The sequence below is a fragment of the Cupressus sempervirens genome, chromosome 8 (genome assembly GCF_028749045.1).
Source record: "Cupressus sempervirens isolate cs-2001-9-10 chromosome 8, ASM2874904v1, whole genome shotgun sequence".
Taxonomy (NCBI): Eukaryota; Viridiplantae; Streptophyta; class Pinopsida; order Cupressales; family Cupressaceae; genus Cupressus; species Cupressus sempervirens.
The window spans coordinates 606690324-606710088 of NC_143125.1; the positions used below are offsets into that span (position 1 = coordinate 606690324).

The following is a 19765-nucleotide window of genomic DNA, read 5'->3' on the forward strand; positions in this document are numbered from 1 at the left end:
TAGGGCTTTTGTTAGGGTTGGTCTGGGGATCCCCTTATTCTTTGTTGAAGCATCATTTGGTTGAAGCCTTTGAATATTTTTAACTTTATTCACTCTTCCTGCATTTCACTTAAAGTTCGCAAAGTTTGCACTATGGGCAGACATTTTGGCATTTCCAATGTAATTTATGTTGTTGCACTTTTAACAAATACTAAAAAAAATTTACATATGACTTTTATTTATATTTGACCCTTTTAAAAAGAATTTTCCAATCCTTCTCTAAAAATATGACAATATTTTATGTTTTAAAATTAATTTAAATCAATAGAAAACTAATGAAATGAAATAAAAGATTAGAGACTAACTTTAAACAACAAATTTAAGTTTTTAGAATATAGAACTTGATCATTTCAATTTTTTTTATAATTTTACTCTTAAATACAATATATTACATTTTATGGTACTCTTAATGTCTAACATTTTTTTATTTTTATTACAATTTGTTATAAAGATCCTTTTAATAGTTGTTTGAGCTTTACACTAAGCAAGACTTATTCACTGTGGGCTCTTTATAAGCCATTCAACTTCACAAGAAAGGCCCATTGACCTCAAATAAAAATAAATTTCTTCTATATTACCCAATACATATACTAATGATCTTTTCTTTTAAAAATAGAATTCACTATATAATTTAAAAGGTAATCATAACAAATTATTAGACTTCCCCTACCCTTGGACAATTGAGTGGGAATAGGAAAATCTAAATACCTACATTTGCCAATTTGACGTTTGTTTGCAAAATACAAAATTGGAATTGGTATTCGCCTATCCTAATTTGACCTCAAAATGAGCATAACATAATTCCTAAAAAAATGGAATAAGAATAGCTTATTCTTATTTCAGTTTTTAATAAACCCAATTTGATGGGTTGTCGGGTCTGTGACTTTACCTTTGATTGTATTTTCTTCGTTCATCATAAGATATAAACTAGGTCAACATTTTTTAATATTTAATATGTATCTTTTTTAAAATAACAAAAAAGACCAATATCAAATTTGATATCTTTTCTAAACTTTCATAAAATTATCTTTACAAATAAATCTTATGTTTAGTCTTATAATTAAACCATGTTGATAGATCACTTAAACATCATAGTAATGAACTCAAACTCAAATTACTTGTATTTTTACTTTCTTTAAAATATTTAAAAATAAAATGATTTTAATTTTGATCTTATACTTATTAAAATAATTTGATTTAATTTAGAATTAAATTTAAGATATACAATATAATATGTTCTTTAAATTTCAATAAATTTTAAAGGTTGTGGTATATCTTTCATTTATAAAATCAATTTAAAAAATAAAATAAAGGTTAATTGAAATAATTTGATTTTTTAAAAAATTAATAAAAAACTAATTTTTATAAAGAAGAAATCTTGTTTATTTAAAATATTACCCAACTAAAGATAATAATTTATTTATTAAAATTCGACTCTTTGAGATCCAAATATATTTTATTTTAAGAATACCAGAATATCAAAAGAGAACTTATTCCCACATACATTCCCACATAGATGAAGTTCTAGACAAATTCTTACAGCCAAACGGTTCAGCGCTCTTCTTTGTTTATGGGAAAAGGCATACATAGTCTTAGAAACGTGGCATAACAGTCCCGGAAAGTTTCTGCAAAGCAAAAACTCTTTTTCTCTTCCTTTCGGTACCATTCAATTTTCAATTCCTTAAGAAACTAAGGTCGAAGGGACAGCGAGAATGGATTCGTTCGACAGGGAACTGCACGTAAGCCATCTTGTTACAGTGCTGGAGGGTCTAACATCCGGCTATCAAGAACAGGATGCCCATCGACTCACTCTCGCCTACTTCGCCATTTCAGGCCTCGACATCCTTAATTCACTTCATCTGGTTCTATTCCTTTCCCTTCAATTCTTACGATATAGGCAGATAATTTCAATTTTGTGCTTCAACCGCCCCCTAAAATGCCGTGTTTCGGCTGAACCGTGGGTGTGATATTATTTATTTTCCTGATATAGGTGGATGCTGGAATTTCTTGCAGATTTATATTAATTAGATTTTTTACTGCCTTTGTTTGTATTCAGTTTCTGTCTCTGTTGTAATTTCCAGCGGATTATCTTATTCTAGTTTGATTTGTCATCCGTCTATGCACTCCTACTTGTAGACAGGTTAAACACGGAGAGTTACAGTGTATGCTATCTATATATATCTCCCATCGTTGGAAGAAAACAAAGCCCCACCCTGAACTACAAAGGGGCCTTAGCTCAGAGTAGCAGATCACTCCATCATGCAGAGAAAAGGCGTTGGAAGGTGTAGGGTTTGAGCTGCAGCTAATCCATGAAAAGGTAGATTGGAATAGCCTTGGTTACGAGGTTGCAGCATTATGGGTAGAAATTTATCAAGAAAATCATTAGAAATTATTCCTCTCTTCCATCAAAAAGTGTCTTATATGTGCAAAAACCTACATTGTAGTCCTATGAAATTTGAACGTCATCCTAATCAAACCACCCCTAAAAACCCCTAAAAAGATCTTTTTAACAGTAAGAGTGAAAGGAAGTCAAGTGCAGAATAAATGCTTCCAAATGCTAAATCTGAGAGTAGACATGATGCAAAAATTTCTTAGAAACATTTAATTCGTATGAATTTGATATACACATGTGAGATCAGATATAAACAAATAAACACTAGATATACATGGGAAAACCATTTTGGGAAAAAAACCCATGCTCCAAAATCTAGAGTCAATTGTATTGCCAGTAACTATCAATAGTTACAATGTGTAACAACCACTTTATTGGGGTCCTAATTAACAATTAACATATGTAAGAAATACAATTTATACTTCAATTTCATAGGAAGACATATTAGTCATGTTCATATGAATGAGATTTACCGTTAAAATTAGTTAAACAAAATTTCTTAATTAAGAACTTAAAACACCATCAAGGAATTTACTATAGAAATTAAAATCTACATACCATAGAATTTGAATTGATAATTCATTGTAAGAATGCTTCACTGTATCAATTAGGGCATCGATTACCACTGAATCATTTAGGGCTTTGGATACCACTGTATGACTTAAGGCTTCGGATACCATTGGATCACTTAGGGCTTCAATTACCATTGGATCATTTAGGGCTTCAAATACCACTGAATCAATTAGGGCTTCAGATATCACTGTATCATTCCTTTCCTTCTGATTGCTTAACTGTGGCAATAACATATGATTAGAAGATATGCTCATATTTATTATTCATATAAATGAAATATAACAATCCACCAGATAAACCTATCTTTCGCAACTAAGTGTAAAATAACTAAAATAACTATAACGATGATATAACTCAATTAATCTTACTTTAGTCTTGCATATACATCATAAAAGTGATAATACCTGTTTTCGACAAACAATTGAATGTATAGCTTATCTTTCTCTATTGTATGTCCGACAACTTGAGGAGAGGTGAAACATTATTAGGGGCTTAACCACCCAACCTCGGACCAAAACTTATCCCCACACAATCTCTAACGAGAAAGGCCCTCCCTCCCCGGAATAGGCATGGAACATCTTGTCATCCACTGAGCAATCCTGATATCTACACCACGTGACTTGATAGCAGGAGATTACAATAACATGATCATGCATGAGCTATTGAATGATATTATTCTAGATTAATGTTTCATATCTAACTTTTATTTTCTATGTCATTGCAAACTCCACTCACCTCTTCACCCTTTTCCATGGCTATATAGCCGGTGAATCCTAGGTGCTCGAATCTAAGAGCAATCGGCTCTGTCTATTGATTCCCAACAAATTCATGAACAACATATATGTTATAGCTTATCAGAATCTGTGATTTGAAAAAAAATTCTTAAAGATTGCATAATTTATTGTTTAATTAATTACTTTAATCATATATGATTTCTCTTCTGTGTTCTTGCAGGTTCATTCCACCTCTTCACCTTACATGGCTTCATAGCCGGTGATTCCCAGGTGCTTGAAAGATTATGAGCACTCTACCTTTTTATTTACACCATTTCATGGCTACATTGCCGGTGAATCCCAGATGTTAGATAATTCATGAGCATCTTGCTCTCTTTATATCCTCTATCACAAATTGCAACAACATAAAAAATAATTCCTTTTGAGATCAGCATTACTCTTTGGACAGTAACTCAGATTTTAATATTCTTACACATGGGATTTTATCCAATTGACTTAAAGAAATTTAAGGAAGGAGGATTGATAATAAGGACATTGAGTAAGTAGCAATTCAGATTGAAAAAAATTAGTCTGAAATGATAAAACTTCTAGACGCTTAATTGGCTGCTTTGGAATAAATAAGAATAATACTAGAAATGTCATATCATGGCTTGATGTATCACTGGATATGCTAGAATCCTTGCAACCCAAATTTGGAATTTGTCCTCCTTTAATTGCAAATGTCCCAAATGCAGATCCCTCCAAGCTGGGTTCTTATGGCAGAATTGCTATTGTATTGGATGCTCAGGCTGGTAGTATAAAATGAAACCTTGGCTCATGGCTCTTGTGGATTCGAATGCTAGAGAGGTTATTACAGCAAAGTTCGTAGTGGTAAAGGAAGGTTGATGGTAACGCAGATTCTAAGTTGAGTGCCTTAATATGCCAAGGCAGACGAATATATAAGGAAAGGTGCCGGACTCCATTCACAGCTAATTAAAAGGAAGGCCATGAAGGTTAGAAGGAGTTGGGAAAAATTATAATTTGATTATTGTCAAATTATCATGCCAAATGTTAATCGGTTACAAACAAGGAAAATAATAAAAGATGGAAAAAGAGTTGGAAGGTTATAATTCAAATATTATAATAATTTGAATATTCAAAGCTATCAAATTTCCACAATCCATATATAATATAATATGATTTTTGAGAAAGATTGTGTAAGTTTTTTTTGTGTAAGATGGCAGAAAAAATTACACAATCTTTCCCAGAAATCATAGTGCAATTCAAATATTATTATAATTTGAATATTATTATAATCTTATATTTATATATGTACATGTAAATATATTAATGGGGTGACATCACTTTATTATAAATTATTATAATATAATGGTGCCATTTCATTTTTATATCTATATGTACGTATATAGATATATCTATTATAATAATAAGGTGAAAGATCAATTAAAATCCTTTGAGGTACGATTTGTATTTTAACTCAATTTTTTTATGCTTCTCAAATTATTTATTTAAATAGCTCATGCGGATCCCACAGATGTATCTAGTTTTCAAGTCGCTAGGTCCTCAACCCATTTTCCCAGTGATGGTGATGCTCCTGTGCCTAATTCTTTTTTGACAATGCTTCCACCCCTTCGACGTGTTTCCTGCAAGGAAATTCTTCGTAATTAAATCATATTATCATAACAAGTTATAAATAATCATAATGGCTAGCTACCTTTTCAATTCCATGAATTCGTGATAAACAATCAACTAGCATGTTATCTTCGCATGAAATTATAACGACTAACCATCTTATCATTTCACAGGATTATAACCAATTTAACTATCAACTGACTTCATGTGAACCTCAACGGCTATATTTCAAATTAGGTAAAAAATTCGGATGTAACACAATACAGTACCTAGAACCAATGCTCTTCATAGTAGGTATAGTAGCAAAGAATCCTAGAGAAAATTCGACACATAATTGCGTATTAGAAGATATCCAACCTATCATACAAATTGCACTAAAAAGCCACATATTTATGGAACACAACACTCATAACATCATTCATGGAGACATCAAGATGAATTGTCTCTTCACATGACTTATCAATCATATCCACTATGTCACCCACCAAGAAACTCTTGCACTCCCTGCTTTTATTATCAATTGATTCTTTAATTGTATGAACACCATCAGACTCATCCATGTAGGAGGAGGACATGAAGGAGCAACTTTATTTTCAGTTTTTCAATCTGATGGGCAGCAGTGCATCCATCTTTGTAGATAGAAGCACCAATAGGCTTAGCTTCCATCCTGTGCGCTGGTGCTACTCTAGCCCACCATCTGATAAGGCCTTCAACATTATCTTCTTCCCATCAACTATGGTCTCCAACTGGATCTTGCATTGATCTATTATGTATCTACTAATAGCCTATAACCATAGCATGCCTAGAACCACCATGAGTCTTTCTAGCTTGATCACATAAAATTTTAAAAATCATCAGTCGATGTGGAGTCACCCAACTGAATGCGAAGCTGAGGAACTCTCCTAGTGCAACTCAAGGTAGCATCACTTGCAACTATCACACCAAAGCCTAAGAATTCCTCTACCTGTAATCCATACTTTGCAATTGACCATTTATCAATTAAGTTGTGTGGCACCAATATCCACCAAAAACTACTCATTGCCCATTAACTAATCCCTTAAATTGAAAGGGAAGGTACCTAGGTACTCTTCTTGACAATTTAGCAATGGTAACATTAGGTTGATTATCTGCCTTGCCTTCATCCATTTTTGATTGTGGCTTCTTATGATATTTATTATCATCGTTGCCCTCTGATTTTTTGTCATGAGTCTTGTAAAGTGCCTTGACAATTTTTGAAGTTTTATCCCTGTTTTTCTGCCTTAGGAATTTTGTCAAACACTTCCCTTGCAGCCTCAGTTTGCTGATATTTGTTGTTTTGCTATGATTTTTGAATGCCAATGATATTGATGAATACAAATGATTGCAAAATAACTAATTGGAAATCAAAGTGATATGCAACTTTTTATTATTATTTTCCAAATGCAAGTACATGAAATTCTGATGTAAAATGCACACCTACAGCCAAGAGGTATTTTCACAAACACTTGGCATGCATCCTATGAATGACTATGCAATGAGACGTTTTTACAAACATTTGGCATACAAACTGAACAGCTGAATTAAGTTGCTTTCCCTTCAATACTTCAATGTTTACAATGACTGAATGCTTTGGTAACAAAAAGACATATATTACTTGTCAAATGTATCCATCTACAATTGCCAAATGTAAATATCAAAAGAACCTGGAATAAGTAGCTGAGATGACATGCTTTTTGGCTTTGCTTTTTTCGGATTTGCTTTTTCAGACTGCTTTTTTGGATTTGCTTTTTCGGACTGCTTTTTCGGCTCTGCTTTTTCGCTTTGCTTTTTCGGACTGCTTTTTCGGATCTGCTTTTTCGGCTTTGCTGCGAAAACTGAAACCTTTCTCCTTGCCAACTGATGTCAAAAATTAGATGCACAGGCTGAACAAAAATCATTGAATATTATCTCCCAATTAATCACAAATGAATTGGCTGAATACCAATTCCTCCACTCCCAACTAGGGTTGATATCTCACAACCGAAATTGGCACCTTAGAGTCTTCAAACCCTCAGGCAAGTATGCAAGCACTAAGGCTCTCAGCACAATAGATGAATATGCAACTCAAGATGTCTCAAATGCCCCCCCAAAGGCTCCTTATAAAGAATTCATAAGTAACTTCAAGAAACTTCTAGAATAATCTATTACTTTATTCTTTTAAGTGACTTTTTGATATTTTATTACTTTAGTCACTTTAATATTAAATTAATTAAATATAAGGTTATTTTTTAATATTTTATTTTTAATAACCTTATAAGTAATTAATCTAATATATTTTTCCCTTTATTTCTTCCCTTTTTAGCCTCCGAGGAAAATTAAAGGCTAAAAAAAACAAGTAGCTGGTGCCTGTCAAAAAGGGGACATTACAGTCCACCCTTCCTGAAATTGCTTGTCCCCAAGCAATGGCCGAACAACAAACCAGTAGCTCCACTTGGATCCCAAATGTAGTCATGAACTATACTGCTGTCAGTCAACGTAGGCTCTTGCAACAACCTCTGAAATATAACCAAGAGGAATCCATGAATGAATCGTGAATCACTGTGCAACTGAACTCCAAATCCACTACTGCCACAGTTAGGAACCCATGAGGCACAAACTCTCGAAATATCAGACCCCAAGTAGAGTAGATCACCCAAACTGTCAACATAATAAACACCATCCACACGACCCACCATGTTATTCGGAATGCACACTCCAACTCTGCTACAATGGTGACCACTCCCACATGCAACTGTACCAAATATAGAGAATCCACACACTGTACATCTACTGCAGTTAACACAACTCTGCAGATCATCGACCACTGTCTCATAACCATAACACCCATGCACTGCTGATGGTGAATAGTCATTACACGGTAGATAGCAAAAACAAGAGCCCAGACCAAACCTGTCTGCCATCAACTCCTCAACACATGGATCAAAAGCAAACCGATGAACATATCCTGCAGTATAATGTCGGTAAAAAGAACCAATCCCAGTCAAAAACTCATCCTGCAGACGTGATACGACCAACTGTGACTGATCATCAGCTAAGTCAGAGGATGATATAGCCAAGGATGCAGAATCAACAACAACATCACTAGTTTCTGTGCCCTCCAAGTCAAACATACCACAATGCTTAGCTGCAGCGCCCAACTCAGCTGAACCTGCCTCCAGTGGAAATGAACCAAATATGCCAATACTAGTGTCGTGGAGAGATATATCCTCATCTCCACTGCCTCTATCAACCTCAACCATGGACATCCTCGGATCACCAGACACCACGGTCTGTGACTGTACAGAATCGAGTAAAGATTGAAGTCGTTCTAACTCCATGGTCACCTCAGCTAAATGAAACTGTGACTCCTCGAAAGCCAACTGTGCACTCTCAAGAAACTCAGAAGTCACCTCGAGCTGTTGAGTAAGCTCACTCACCTCATCTTCCTTGACCAATAATGCGTCATATGCTGAACTGCCCCACTCCATAAAAGAATCTCTGTCGGCTACCAACTGCATATAATTCTGTCTCAGAATTCGGATAGCCTCCCATAAAGAGTGGATCTCTATTAAGGAAAGATAACTGCCTCCTTGCTCATCACTAGTAGGAGAACCCCATCTATAAATTGCTAACAATTGACGAGCAGCATCGAAATGCTCGCAAGCGATAGAAATGTCTCGCTTGCCAACTCTTAGCTGACTAGACACATGATTGTGCTGACTGGTCGAACTCCTATACTCTACCCCTGGTACACTGTCCAAAGGAGTATCCTTAGAATAACTATCATCTGTAATACTGCCCTCCAAATTTTGTAGACCAACTACTGAACTCGTATCATCAAACGGAGCGACTGAAGCATCAACATCAAAAACCTCTTGTAATGACCCTTACTATAAAGGCCATTGAAACCCTCAAACTGGACTTAGGAATTTTGTCAAACAATTGGCATGTAACCGAATAAGGCTGCAATATTACTAATTGTTGTACAACGAAACCTCAATATATGATGCCAATAATGTATGAACAACAATTCCAGATTATAACACTACCAATCTAAGAGATAGATGACAATATGAAACTCAAAAATGAAGTCCAATGCAATTCTGATTTTATGACAGCAAATAGAACTGATTACAATGAGAGACTGTCACAACTATGCACTTCTAATTACATCAAGCTCTTGACAATGCAATGTTATGACATGAACAATTACCCAGTTCAGATTTGGAATGCAAATGACTAAACTTTTACAACACCTTGAATAGCTCCAATTTTGCCGGACATGAATGCTGAATTAATGCCACACGAAGACCTCACAATCTGCCCTAAACCGACTCACAAAATTGCTGCTGCTGCCCAACTGACAGGGCCGTACAGGTACAGCCTGGTACGGCTGCTAGATAAAAATATTGCAGCGTTTTTTGTCACTCCAAAAGCAATAAATCTGGGCGCCTAGGGTTGCTGAATAACCCCCTAAAATATGAAATTCATTTGTCAAGCCAATTAGGAGTTATGAGCAAAAACGTGGGTCCAAACCCTAGACTGGCAGTCTGAAAATAATGCACAACTGTGTCTACAAATCCTGTTAATCAATCCACAAATGCTAGGGCACAACTGAAACCCTTATTCCAACCAAAGTAAACCCTTATAACTGAATCTCAATGAAGTCCAAATGAGATGGCTGAATTACCAACTCCTCAAATGCAACAATTCAGGTGATATTTCACACCCTCAAAGTCGCCAATCCAAGGGAGTGATTCGTTCCCAAAGATCAAATAATTTGCAGACCCAAGAGACTACAAATTTGCTCCACAATGGAAGAAGTAGAAGAAATCTCAAATCCAAGCATGTCCAAATGAGAGGCCTAGCCCTCTATTTATTCACTTTTTAAAGAAGTTGCTAGAACTTCTAGAAACATCCTTTATAAAATCTCATTATAATGCACTTTTTATAATAAAGTAATTTTATAAAATAAAAAGTGCAACTCAACGTAAAATTATAACATGTAGGCCCCAATAACACATAATAATAAAATATAACCTCTTAACACTTCTTCAAGAGCAAGATATGACCATCTGATCCGCAGAATTGACTCTCTCTCCACACCATTTGCCTACGAGAGTCTGGAATAGGCAAATCCATGATCAATGCCGTGTCGAATTAAAGAGGGGACATTACAGTCCGCCCCTCCTGAAATTGCTTGGCCTCAAGCAATCTCAACGCCGAGTGCTGCAAAATAGCTTCCCCCTCCCAAGTTGCATCCTCAACAGGTAGATCTTTCCACTTAACCAAGTATTCTCTGATCACTCTTCTGCGAAGCTGCTTTTCTCTGCTCTCTAGGATGGATTCTGGCACTAAAATCAATTTTCTCTCATCGTCTAAAGGAGGTAATACTGCGGAAGGCACCACATTCTGACCCAACGCCTTCTTGAGGCGGGACACATGAGACACATTATGCACCCTACTGTCTGCCGGAAGCTCCAACTCATAAGCCACCTCACCAACTCGCCTGATAACCCTGAATGGTCCGTAATAGCGTGGCTTGAGTTTCTCTGCACCACTCTTCTTAAGAGTAGATTGCCTATATGGCTGCAACATGAGGTAAACCATATCATCCACCTCAAAACTACGCTCAGTCCTCTTCTGGTCTGCATACTGCTTCTGCTGGTTCTGAGCTCTCGCAATATTATCTTTGAGAGTAGCAACTATATCCTTACTCTCCTGTAATAATTCTCCTGCACTGGGTACCCGACTGTCGCCCAACAACAAATCCAAGAAACTAGGTGCTTCATAACCGTAAAGTGCCATGAAGGGTGTCATCTGTATAGTGATGTGATATGTAGTATTGTAACAATACTCGCAGAGATATATCCATCTAACCCAAGCTCGCTGCAGAGCTGCCACATAATTCCTTAAATACCCTTCCACCCATTTGTTCACAATCTCCGTCTGACCATCGGTTTGTGGGTGATAGCTAATGCTGGGTGTAAGCTCCGTGCCACATAACCGAAATACCTCCCGCCAAAAATGACTCATGAAACGGCTATCCCTGTCACTCACAATGTTCTGAGGCAATCCGTGCAATCTGAAAACCTCTCGAAAGAAAACCTCTGCCACCTGAGCTGCTGATTGGGTAGTGGTGATAGGAAAGAAATGAGCATATTTTGTTAATCTATCTACCACCACATAAATACAATCCCGTCCTTGTACCTTGGGCAAACCTATGATAAAGTCCATGGAGATGCACTCCCACTTCATGTCAGGGATCGGAAGTGGCTGTAGGAACCCTGCCGGATAGGTGTGTTCTTGTTTGTTTTGCTGGCAAACAAGACACTCTCGAACGTACTGCAAAACATCAGCTTTCAACCCCTTCCAAGTGAACCGCTCTCGAACTGACCTGTAAGTCTTGAAGTACCCGGGATGGCCTGCTGTCGGTGAGTCGTGAAATGCTCTCAAAATCAGTTGCTTAACCTTCGATCCTGGGACTAGGTAAATCCTGTTCGTGTAAATGATTAAATCATCTACAAGTGTGTATCTGGTATCAATCACTGTTCCCTCCACTATATCGGAGGCCCATGTATCCCTGGCATACTCTGCTATAATCAAGTGTCGCCAATCCTCTGATATCTGAACCATAAGAGTGAAGTGTGGTCTTCGAGATAAAGCATCTGCAACAACATTCTGAGTTCCCTTGACATATGAGATGTCAAAATCATATGCCTGCAACTTACTTACCCACTTTTGCTGGCGGTCATTCAGGTCCCGCTATCCCAAGAAATGCCTCAAACTGTTATGATCAGTTTTAATACAAAACTTGCTACCCACAAGATATTGTTTGAATTTGGCCAAAGCATGCATGATGGCCAACATCTCCTTATCATATATACTGAATGAACACTCGGGGCCTCTGAGCTTCCTGCTCTCATAAGCTATGGGGCGCTTATTCTGCATAAGTACAACACCTACTCCCTCTCCAGATGCATCACATTGAAGCTCAAATGGCTTCGTGAAATCAGGTAATGCTAGAACTGGGCACGTAGTCATTATCTCCTTAAATCTCATAAAACAGTCCTGTGCCTTCTGAGTCCACACAAATTCCCCTTTTTTCAGTAGATTTGTCATGGGAGTTGCATGTTGTGAGTAGCCACTGACAAACCTGCGATAGAAACCACATAAATCGAGGAACCCCCTCAACTGTGTAAGGTTCTCTGGTGGAGGCCAATCAACAATAGCGCGAATCTTTTCAGGATCCATCCGCACTCGATCTGCACTAATAATGTGTCCCAAATATAACAGCTCGGTCATCCCTAAGTCACATTTGGACTCTTTTGCATACAAGGACTCCTTCTGTAAAATGCTCAACACTGTCTCCAAATGCTCTAGATGCTCCTGCCATGATCGACTATAGATCAAAATGTCATCAAAAAACACCAGCACGAATTTCCTCAACTGATGGTGGAAAACTCTGTTCATAGTGGACTGGAAAGTGGCAGGTGCATTGGTCAGACCGAAAGGCATGACTACAAACTCAAAGTGCCCACAATGACATCTGAAAGCAGTTTTCTCAATATCCTGTTCACGGACTCTGATCTGGTGATATCCTGTTCTCAAATCAATTTTCGTGAAATAACAAGCCCCATGCAATTCATCTATCAACTCATCAATGCGAGGAATGGGATACCTGTTCTTAATGGTTCTCTTATTTAATTCCCTGTAATCAACACACATCCGAAGAGTTCCATCCTTCTTTTTTACCAAAACAACAGATGATGCAAAAGGTGACTTACTTGGTTGGATGTGCCCCATAGCTAGCAACTCCTCGATGGTCCTTTCGATCTCATCCTTGAGTCGCTTTGGGTGTCGATATGGTGTGATCATGATAGGCTTAGCACCTTCCTCCAGCTCAATAACATGCTCAATGCCTCTGTCCGGTGGCCTACCTGGTGGAATCTCACTGAATACCTTTTCGTACTTAATCCTCAATTTCTGAATATCAGGATGATATTCCATCTTATGTTGCTCCTCCTGCGTAGGTGTCATAGTACAAACTGTTGCCCACTCTATATCATTATGCCTAGTTAATCTCTCCAGCCGCCTAAATGAGATAGTCCTGATGTCTCCATTACGGATAGCCTTAAGCACATGAGTCCTACCATTCACTTCGAATTGTATCTCCATATCCTCTAGTCTCAGGGTAACCACCTTCAATGAATGTAGCCACTGCATTCCAAGTACTATATCCATGTCACCCATGTTGACCACATGATAGTCCGCCTTAAACTCATAGTTGTTCAGGCGCAAAGGTAGGTCTCGTACCATCCTGTCACAACGAAGAGTGTATCCATCAGCTACCTTGACTCTTAGTCCCACAAACTCCTCAGTAATGAGTCCACGCTTCTCCACGAATCGTGCATCAATGAAATTATGTGTGGCACCTGTGTCTAATAATGCAATAACCTTCTGCCCAGCCAAAACTCCCCAAAGTCTGAAAGATCCCTCTCTCTGGATACTAGACAGTCGTGCTTCCTGTAAATGTAGCTCTGTTCCCTGCTGTTGCCCTGCACTGTCTATCTCCTGATCTCCCTCGGCTTCATCAGGATCCTCATCATGATGTTCTAAACTATCTGAATCTGAGCCTTCATAATAAGCCCACATTGCTCGGTCGGCCTTCCCTTTTGGCCTCATAGGACAGTCATGGCCATACTCATACGGGCCTTTGCAATAGAAGCATAGCTTCTTCCTACGCAAGTCATTAAGTGTCTCCTTGTCCAACCTCTTACTTTCCTCCTTAGGTAGCTGTGCCTCTCTATGAAAGGGTCTCTTGTCCCTATCTTTCCCTGAAGGGAAACTCTTTGCCTGGAATTTATTTTTAGAAGCTGAAGAGGAATCCATGTCACGAGCTTTCTTAATGGCTTCCTGCAAAGTGGGAGGGTTGAGAGCTTTAATCCACCCTCTCAACGGATCAACTAGCCCATCCATAAATAAAACCAATAGCCTCCATTCAGATACATCTGTTACTAACACTGCAAGTTTCTGAAACTCTGAAATGTATGTTTCCAATGATCCCCATTGTTTAAGCTGAGCTAACTCCTTGAAATGGAGTTCTGGATCCTTCTTATCAAAACGTTCAATCAGTCTCTCCGTAAACTCCACATATGAGGTAATGTGTGCATGACCCATAGTGATCATACCATGATGCCACCACTCGTGTGCTAACCCATCCAGGTGAATTGCTGCATACTTAATAGCTTCTTCCTCAGACATAGGGTTCAATTGAAAGTATGTGTCAAGTTTTTGAACCCAAGCCCTTGCTGTAGACTTCCTCGAGCCATCATAATATGGTAACTGAAGTTTCCCTACTTTCTTTCGTAGCTCATAGCTCTGAGTCCTGTCATGTCCACGGGGCATATGCTTCATCCGCACATCCATATACTCTCTAAAGGTGATTGCAGCTATAAAATCTAGACCTCTTGCTTCCCAATCTCTCCTCAGTTGATCCTGTATGTCAGTGATCTGGGGTTCTGGTACTGGCTGCTCTGGAGCTCTAGGAAGGAACGTGGGAATCATAGGTCTCGAACTCACTGTCCTAGCTTGCTGGGGTGCATGATCGAAATTGTTCCCAATTTGTTCGCTTCCATTATGTATCCCATCCTGATTATTCCCATTCTGATTGTTACCATTCTGATTATTTCCTCCACCTATGTTAGCGTTCAACCCCATTTGACGAGCCATCATCTGCATCATAAGCTCCATTCTCTGATTCTGTTCCTGTCCTCTTTGTTCGGCTAATCGCTGTCCCTGTGCCAAGGTGTCTAATAACTGTAAAAATCTTTCCTCTTGCTGATCTGGACCGGCATTCTCGCCTCTATCCATATTGTAGTCGTAGTCTTGATCAAAGAATACCTCCCCTGTGTCTGTATGACTGGATCCTATGTCCACCTGTACAGATGAGCTAGACTGTTCGCTCTGCAGGTCTGAAATCCTATCTTGTCTTGCTTTGGTATTGCGGAAATTATAAAGCCTCTGTCGCATGCTCAAACATAAATGTTCTGATTTTAGTGTTTTGACATTTCGTCAAACACTTTCCCTTCTATCCAGCTGTTCCAAATTCCCTATAAGACCTCCACAGGATGGCAGGACTTATAGCTCTGATACCACTGTAATGACCCTTACTATAAAGGCCACTGAAACCCTCAAACTGGACTTAGGAATTTTGTCAAACAATTGGCATGTAATCGAATAAGGCTGCAATATTACTAATTGTTGTACAACGAAACCTCAATATATGATGCTAATAATGTATGAACAACAATTCCAGATTATAACACTACCAATCTAAGAGATAGATGACAATATGAAACTCAAAAATGAAGTCCAATGCAATTCTGATTTTATGACAGCAAATAGAACTGATTACAATGAGAGATTGCCACAACTATGCACTTCTAATTACATCAAGCTCTTGACAATGCAATGTTATGACATGAACAATTACCCAGTTCAGATTTGGAATGCAAATGACGAAACTTTTACAACACCTGGAATAGCTCCAATTTTGCCGGACATGAATGCTGAATTAATGCCACACGAAGACCTCACAATCTACAGGTACAGCCTGGTACGACTGCTAGATGAAAATATTGCAGCGTTTTTTGTCACTCCAAAAGCAATAAATCTGGGCGCCTAGGGTTGCTGAATAACCCCCTAAAATATGAAATTCATCCATCAAGCCAATTAGGAGTTATGAGCAAAAACGTGGGTCCAAACCCTGGACTGGCAGTTTGAAAATAATGCACAACTGTGTCTACAAACCCTGTTAATCAATCCACAAATGCTAGGGCACAACTGAAACCCTTATTCCAACCAAAGTAAACCCTTATAACTGAATCTCAATGAAGTCCAAATGAGATGGCTGAATTACCAACTCCTCAAATGCAACAATTCAGGTGATATTTCACACCCTCAAAGTCGCCAATCCAAGGGAGTGATTCGTTCCCAAAGATCAAATAATTTGCAGACCCAAGAGACTACAAATTTGCTCCACAATGGAAGAAGTAGAAGAAATCTCAAATCCAAGCATGTCCAAATGAGAGGCCTAGCCCTCTATTTATTCACTTTTCTAAGAAGTTGCTAGAACTTCTAGAAACATCCTTTATAAAATCTCATTATAATGCACTTTTTATAATAAAGTAATTTTATAAAATAAAAAGTGCAACTCAACTTAAAATTATAACATGTAGGCCCCAATAACACATAATAACCTCTTAACACTTCTTCAAGAGCAAGATATGACCATCTGATCTGCAAAATTGACTCTCTCTCCACACCATTTGCCTACGAGAGTCTGGAATAGGCAAATCCATGATCAATGCCGTGTCGAACTAAAGAGGGGACATTACACCTCTGCATCAAAAGTAACTGCCGAGGAGACTAAGTCCTCAAAACTGTCCACAACATCCCCTTGGGTGTCATCTATAATAATCAAATCTTGGGACTCTTCTGTAAATTTTGTCATATCTGAGAGATTAGCAACCCATTCCAATAAGAATGGTCGATTGGATACATGAATAATGCCCAACACATGTGTGTAAAAACTAATTCTAGCATCAAACAAGCTACTGGCATGGATGAGAACTACACTTGGCAAACTACTAATCAAGTCCATGATGGTGCAATAGATACTACTACCAAAGGATGATAGATATCTCCGGTCAAAATGATCCCAAGTACTACGATAAGGATCTCAACATCTAATCCATGAACGGAAACCAACTGGCAATTCAAGTAAACTTCTCACCTGAGCAATGTGATCAATACCAACCGACTTCACGCACCTGTCTACAATCTCAGAATTCGGAGTGTGAATGCTAGACATACTCATATCATCATCAACATGTGACCCGACTGTAAAAGGAAACTGAGTCCCTGCTATACGCGCTAACTCGCGATCTGAAAGTAGGTGTATGTAACTTACCTTCATTGCCTCCATGCCTTCCTTGATCTGCTGTAAGTCGTCACAAGAAGAACCTTTTGTGACTTGTTTTTGTCTCTCCTGCAGTTGAATCATCCAAATGTGATTCTCAATCAATCCATGCATCCTGTCATGATGAGATAAAGCCGCGACAATATCCTTGTCCCTTGTCTTCAGCTGGCTTGCCAAACCAAATGAAGAGCTACTAGCCTCTATCTCATGTGAAGAAGCATCCAACTGATCCTGATACTCATTTTCTGCAAAGTCCTGAATGCTCACTTTCTGAACAACTGTACTGTCCTCAAACATGACAGTATCCTCAACTGCTGTAACTTCATCCAGCCCAATTGTACTGGAATCACTATCTGTGTTAATCACGCAATCCAGTGTGCCTGTGATACCACCTTCTGATGCAACTGGCTCAACCTGCACAACATCTGTAACCCTTTCTACTTGTGAAGATGATGCAGATAAACCATTACCTGAAGATGTGCTAATGTCTCCCTGTATCGAATGTCTATTAAACTCCTCATACAAGTTTCTGCCTGTCATAGGGAAGGTATGATCCTTAGGCCTATCAATCAGGCTCTTTAACCACCTACATGCCATAGGTGACAAATTCCTCTCTTTTGTCCAAACATACCATAAGTCTTCTGCCAAAAGTTTAGAAATCTCATCCTCCTCCTCAAACAGGATTGTGAACATGATGGAGTGCATCGATGCCAATACCCTGCTGGGATGAAACTCGTCCATAATATTCCAAAATGTATTAAACATCTTGCGAATGTCACCAATACAACCTATTGCCAGCATAATATTTTCAAATCTACACCTTGCAAATACTTCAAGTAATCTTGCCCTCTTTGTGAAATAAGGGTCTCGGATGTTGTCCAACTTTTCGAAGCTTTTTACCATGGCATGAAGTACCTCTCTCATAATCTGATTGTCATAAGAATTAAGGCCAGCTATTATCCTCATGATTTCACTAATGCAAGAGAGAGTTGTAAGTCTTATTACCTCATCATGATGTCTCAATAATCAGAGGTTAACCAACGAACCAAATGCTGGAGATAAAGCTGTTTGCATAGCATCGAGTCTTGACTGATCAAACTTGCCTAAATAAGTTTCCAACTCCTCCAAAGTTCTTAGAAGGTCCTCTGTTTGCTGAAATAGACAATCTAATTTCTTCTTTACATTGTGCATTCTTTCTTCCAAATCCTTGTCTCCTGTTAAAGCCATATTGATAATTGAATTCAATCTGAAATAACCCAATCAGGCTGGCAGGAAACCGCTTTGATACCACTGTAAAGTGCCTGACAATTTTTGAAGTTTTATCCCTGTTTTTCTGCCTTAGGAATTTTGTCAAACACTTCCCTTGCAGCCTCAGTTTGCTGATATTTGTTGTTTTGCTATGATTTTTGAATGCTAATGATATTGATGAATACAAATGACTGCAAAATAACTAATTGGAAATCAAAGTGATATGCAACTTCTTTTTATTATTTTCCAAATGCAAGTACATGAAATTCTGATGTAAAATGCACACCTACAGCCAAGAGGTATTTTCACAAACACTTGGCATGCATCCTATGAATGACTATGCAATGAGACGTTTTTACAAACATTTGGCATACAAACTGAACAACTGAATTAAGTTGATTTCCCTTCAATACTTCAATGTTTACAATGACTGAATACTTTGGTAACAAAAAGACATATATTACTTGTCAAATGTATCCATCTACAATTGCCAAATGTAAATACCAAAAGAACCTAGAATAAGTAGCTAAGATGACATGCTTTTTGGCTTTGCTTTTTTCGGATTTGCTTTTTCGGACTGCTTTTTCGGATTTGCTTTTTCGGCTCTACTTTTTCGCTTTGCTTTTTCGGAATGCTTTTTTGGCACTGCTGCAAAAACTGAAACCTTTCTCCTTGCCAACTGATGTCAAAAATTAGATGCACAAGCTGAACAAAAATCACTGAATATTATCTCCCAATTAATCACAAATGAATTGGTTGAATACCAATTCCTCCACTCCCAACTAGGGTTGATATCTCACAACCGAAATTGGCACCTTAGAGTCTTCAAACCCTCAGGCAAGTATGCAAGCACTAAGGCTCTCAGCACAATAGATGAATATGCAACTTAAGATGTCTCAAATGCGCCCCCAAAGGCTCCTTATAAAGAATTCATAAGTAACTTCAGAAACTTCTAGAATAATCTATTACTTTATTCTTTTAAGTGACTTTTTGATATTTTATTACTTTAGTCACTTTAATATTAAATTAATTAAATATAAGGTTATTTTTTAATATTTTATTTTTAATAACCTTATAAGTAATTAATCTAATATATTTTTCCCTTTATTTCTTCCCTTTTTAGCCTCCGGGAAAAATTAAAGGCTAAAAAAAACAAGTAGCTGGTGC

The 19765-nt window shown here is 37.8% G+C and overlaps 1 protein-coding gene across 1 annotated transcript in view; it reads left to right on the top strand.

The window, feature by feature from the left end:
* Positions 1–1531: 1531 nt before the first annotated feature.
* Positions 1532–19765, top strand: part of PGGT-I (Prenyltransferase family protein) — a 166713-nt gene continuing 148479 nt past the window's right edge. The window contains exon 1 of the mRNA XM_089798547.1: positions 1532–1901. Within this exon, the coding sequence (XP_089654673.1) occupies positions 1752–1901 (150 nt within the window). The 5' untranslated portion in view covers positions 1532–1751. The remainder of the gene's footprint in view (positions 1902–19765) is intronic.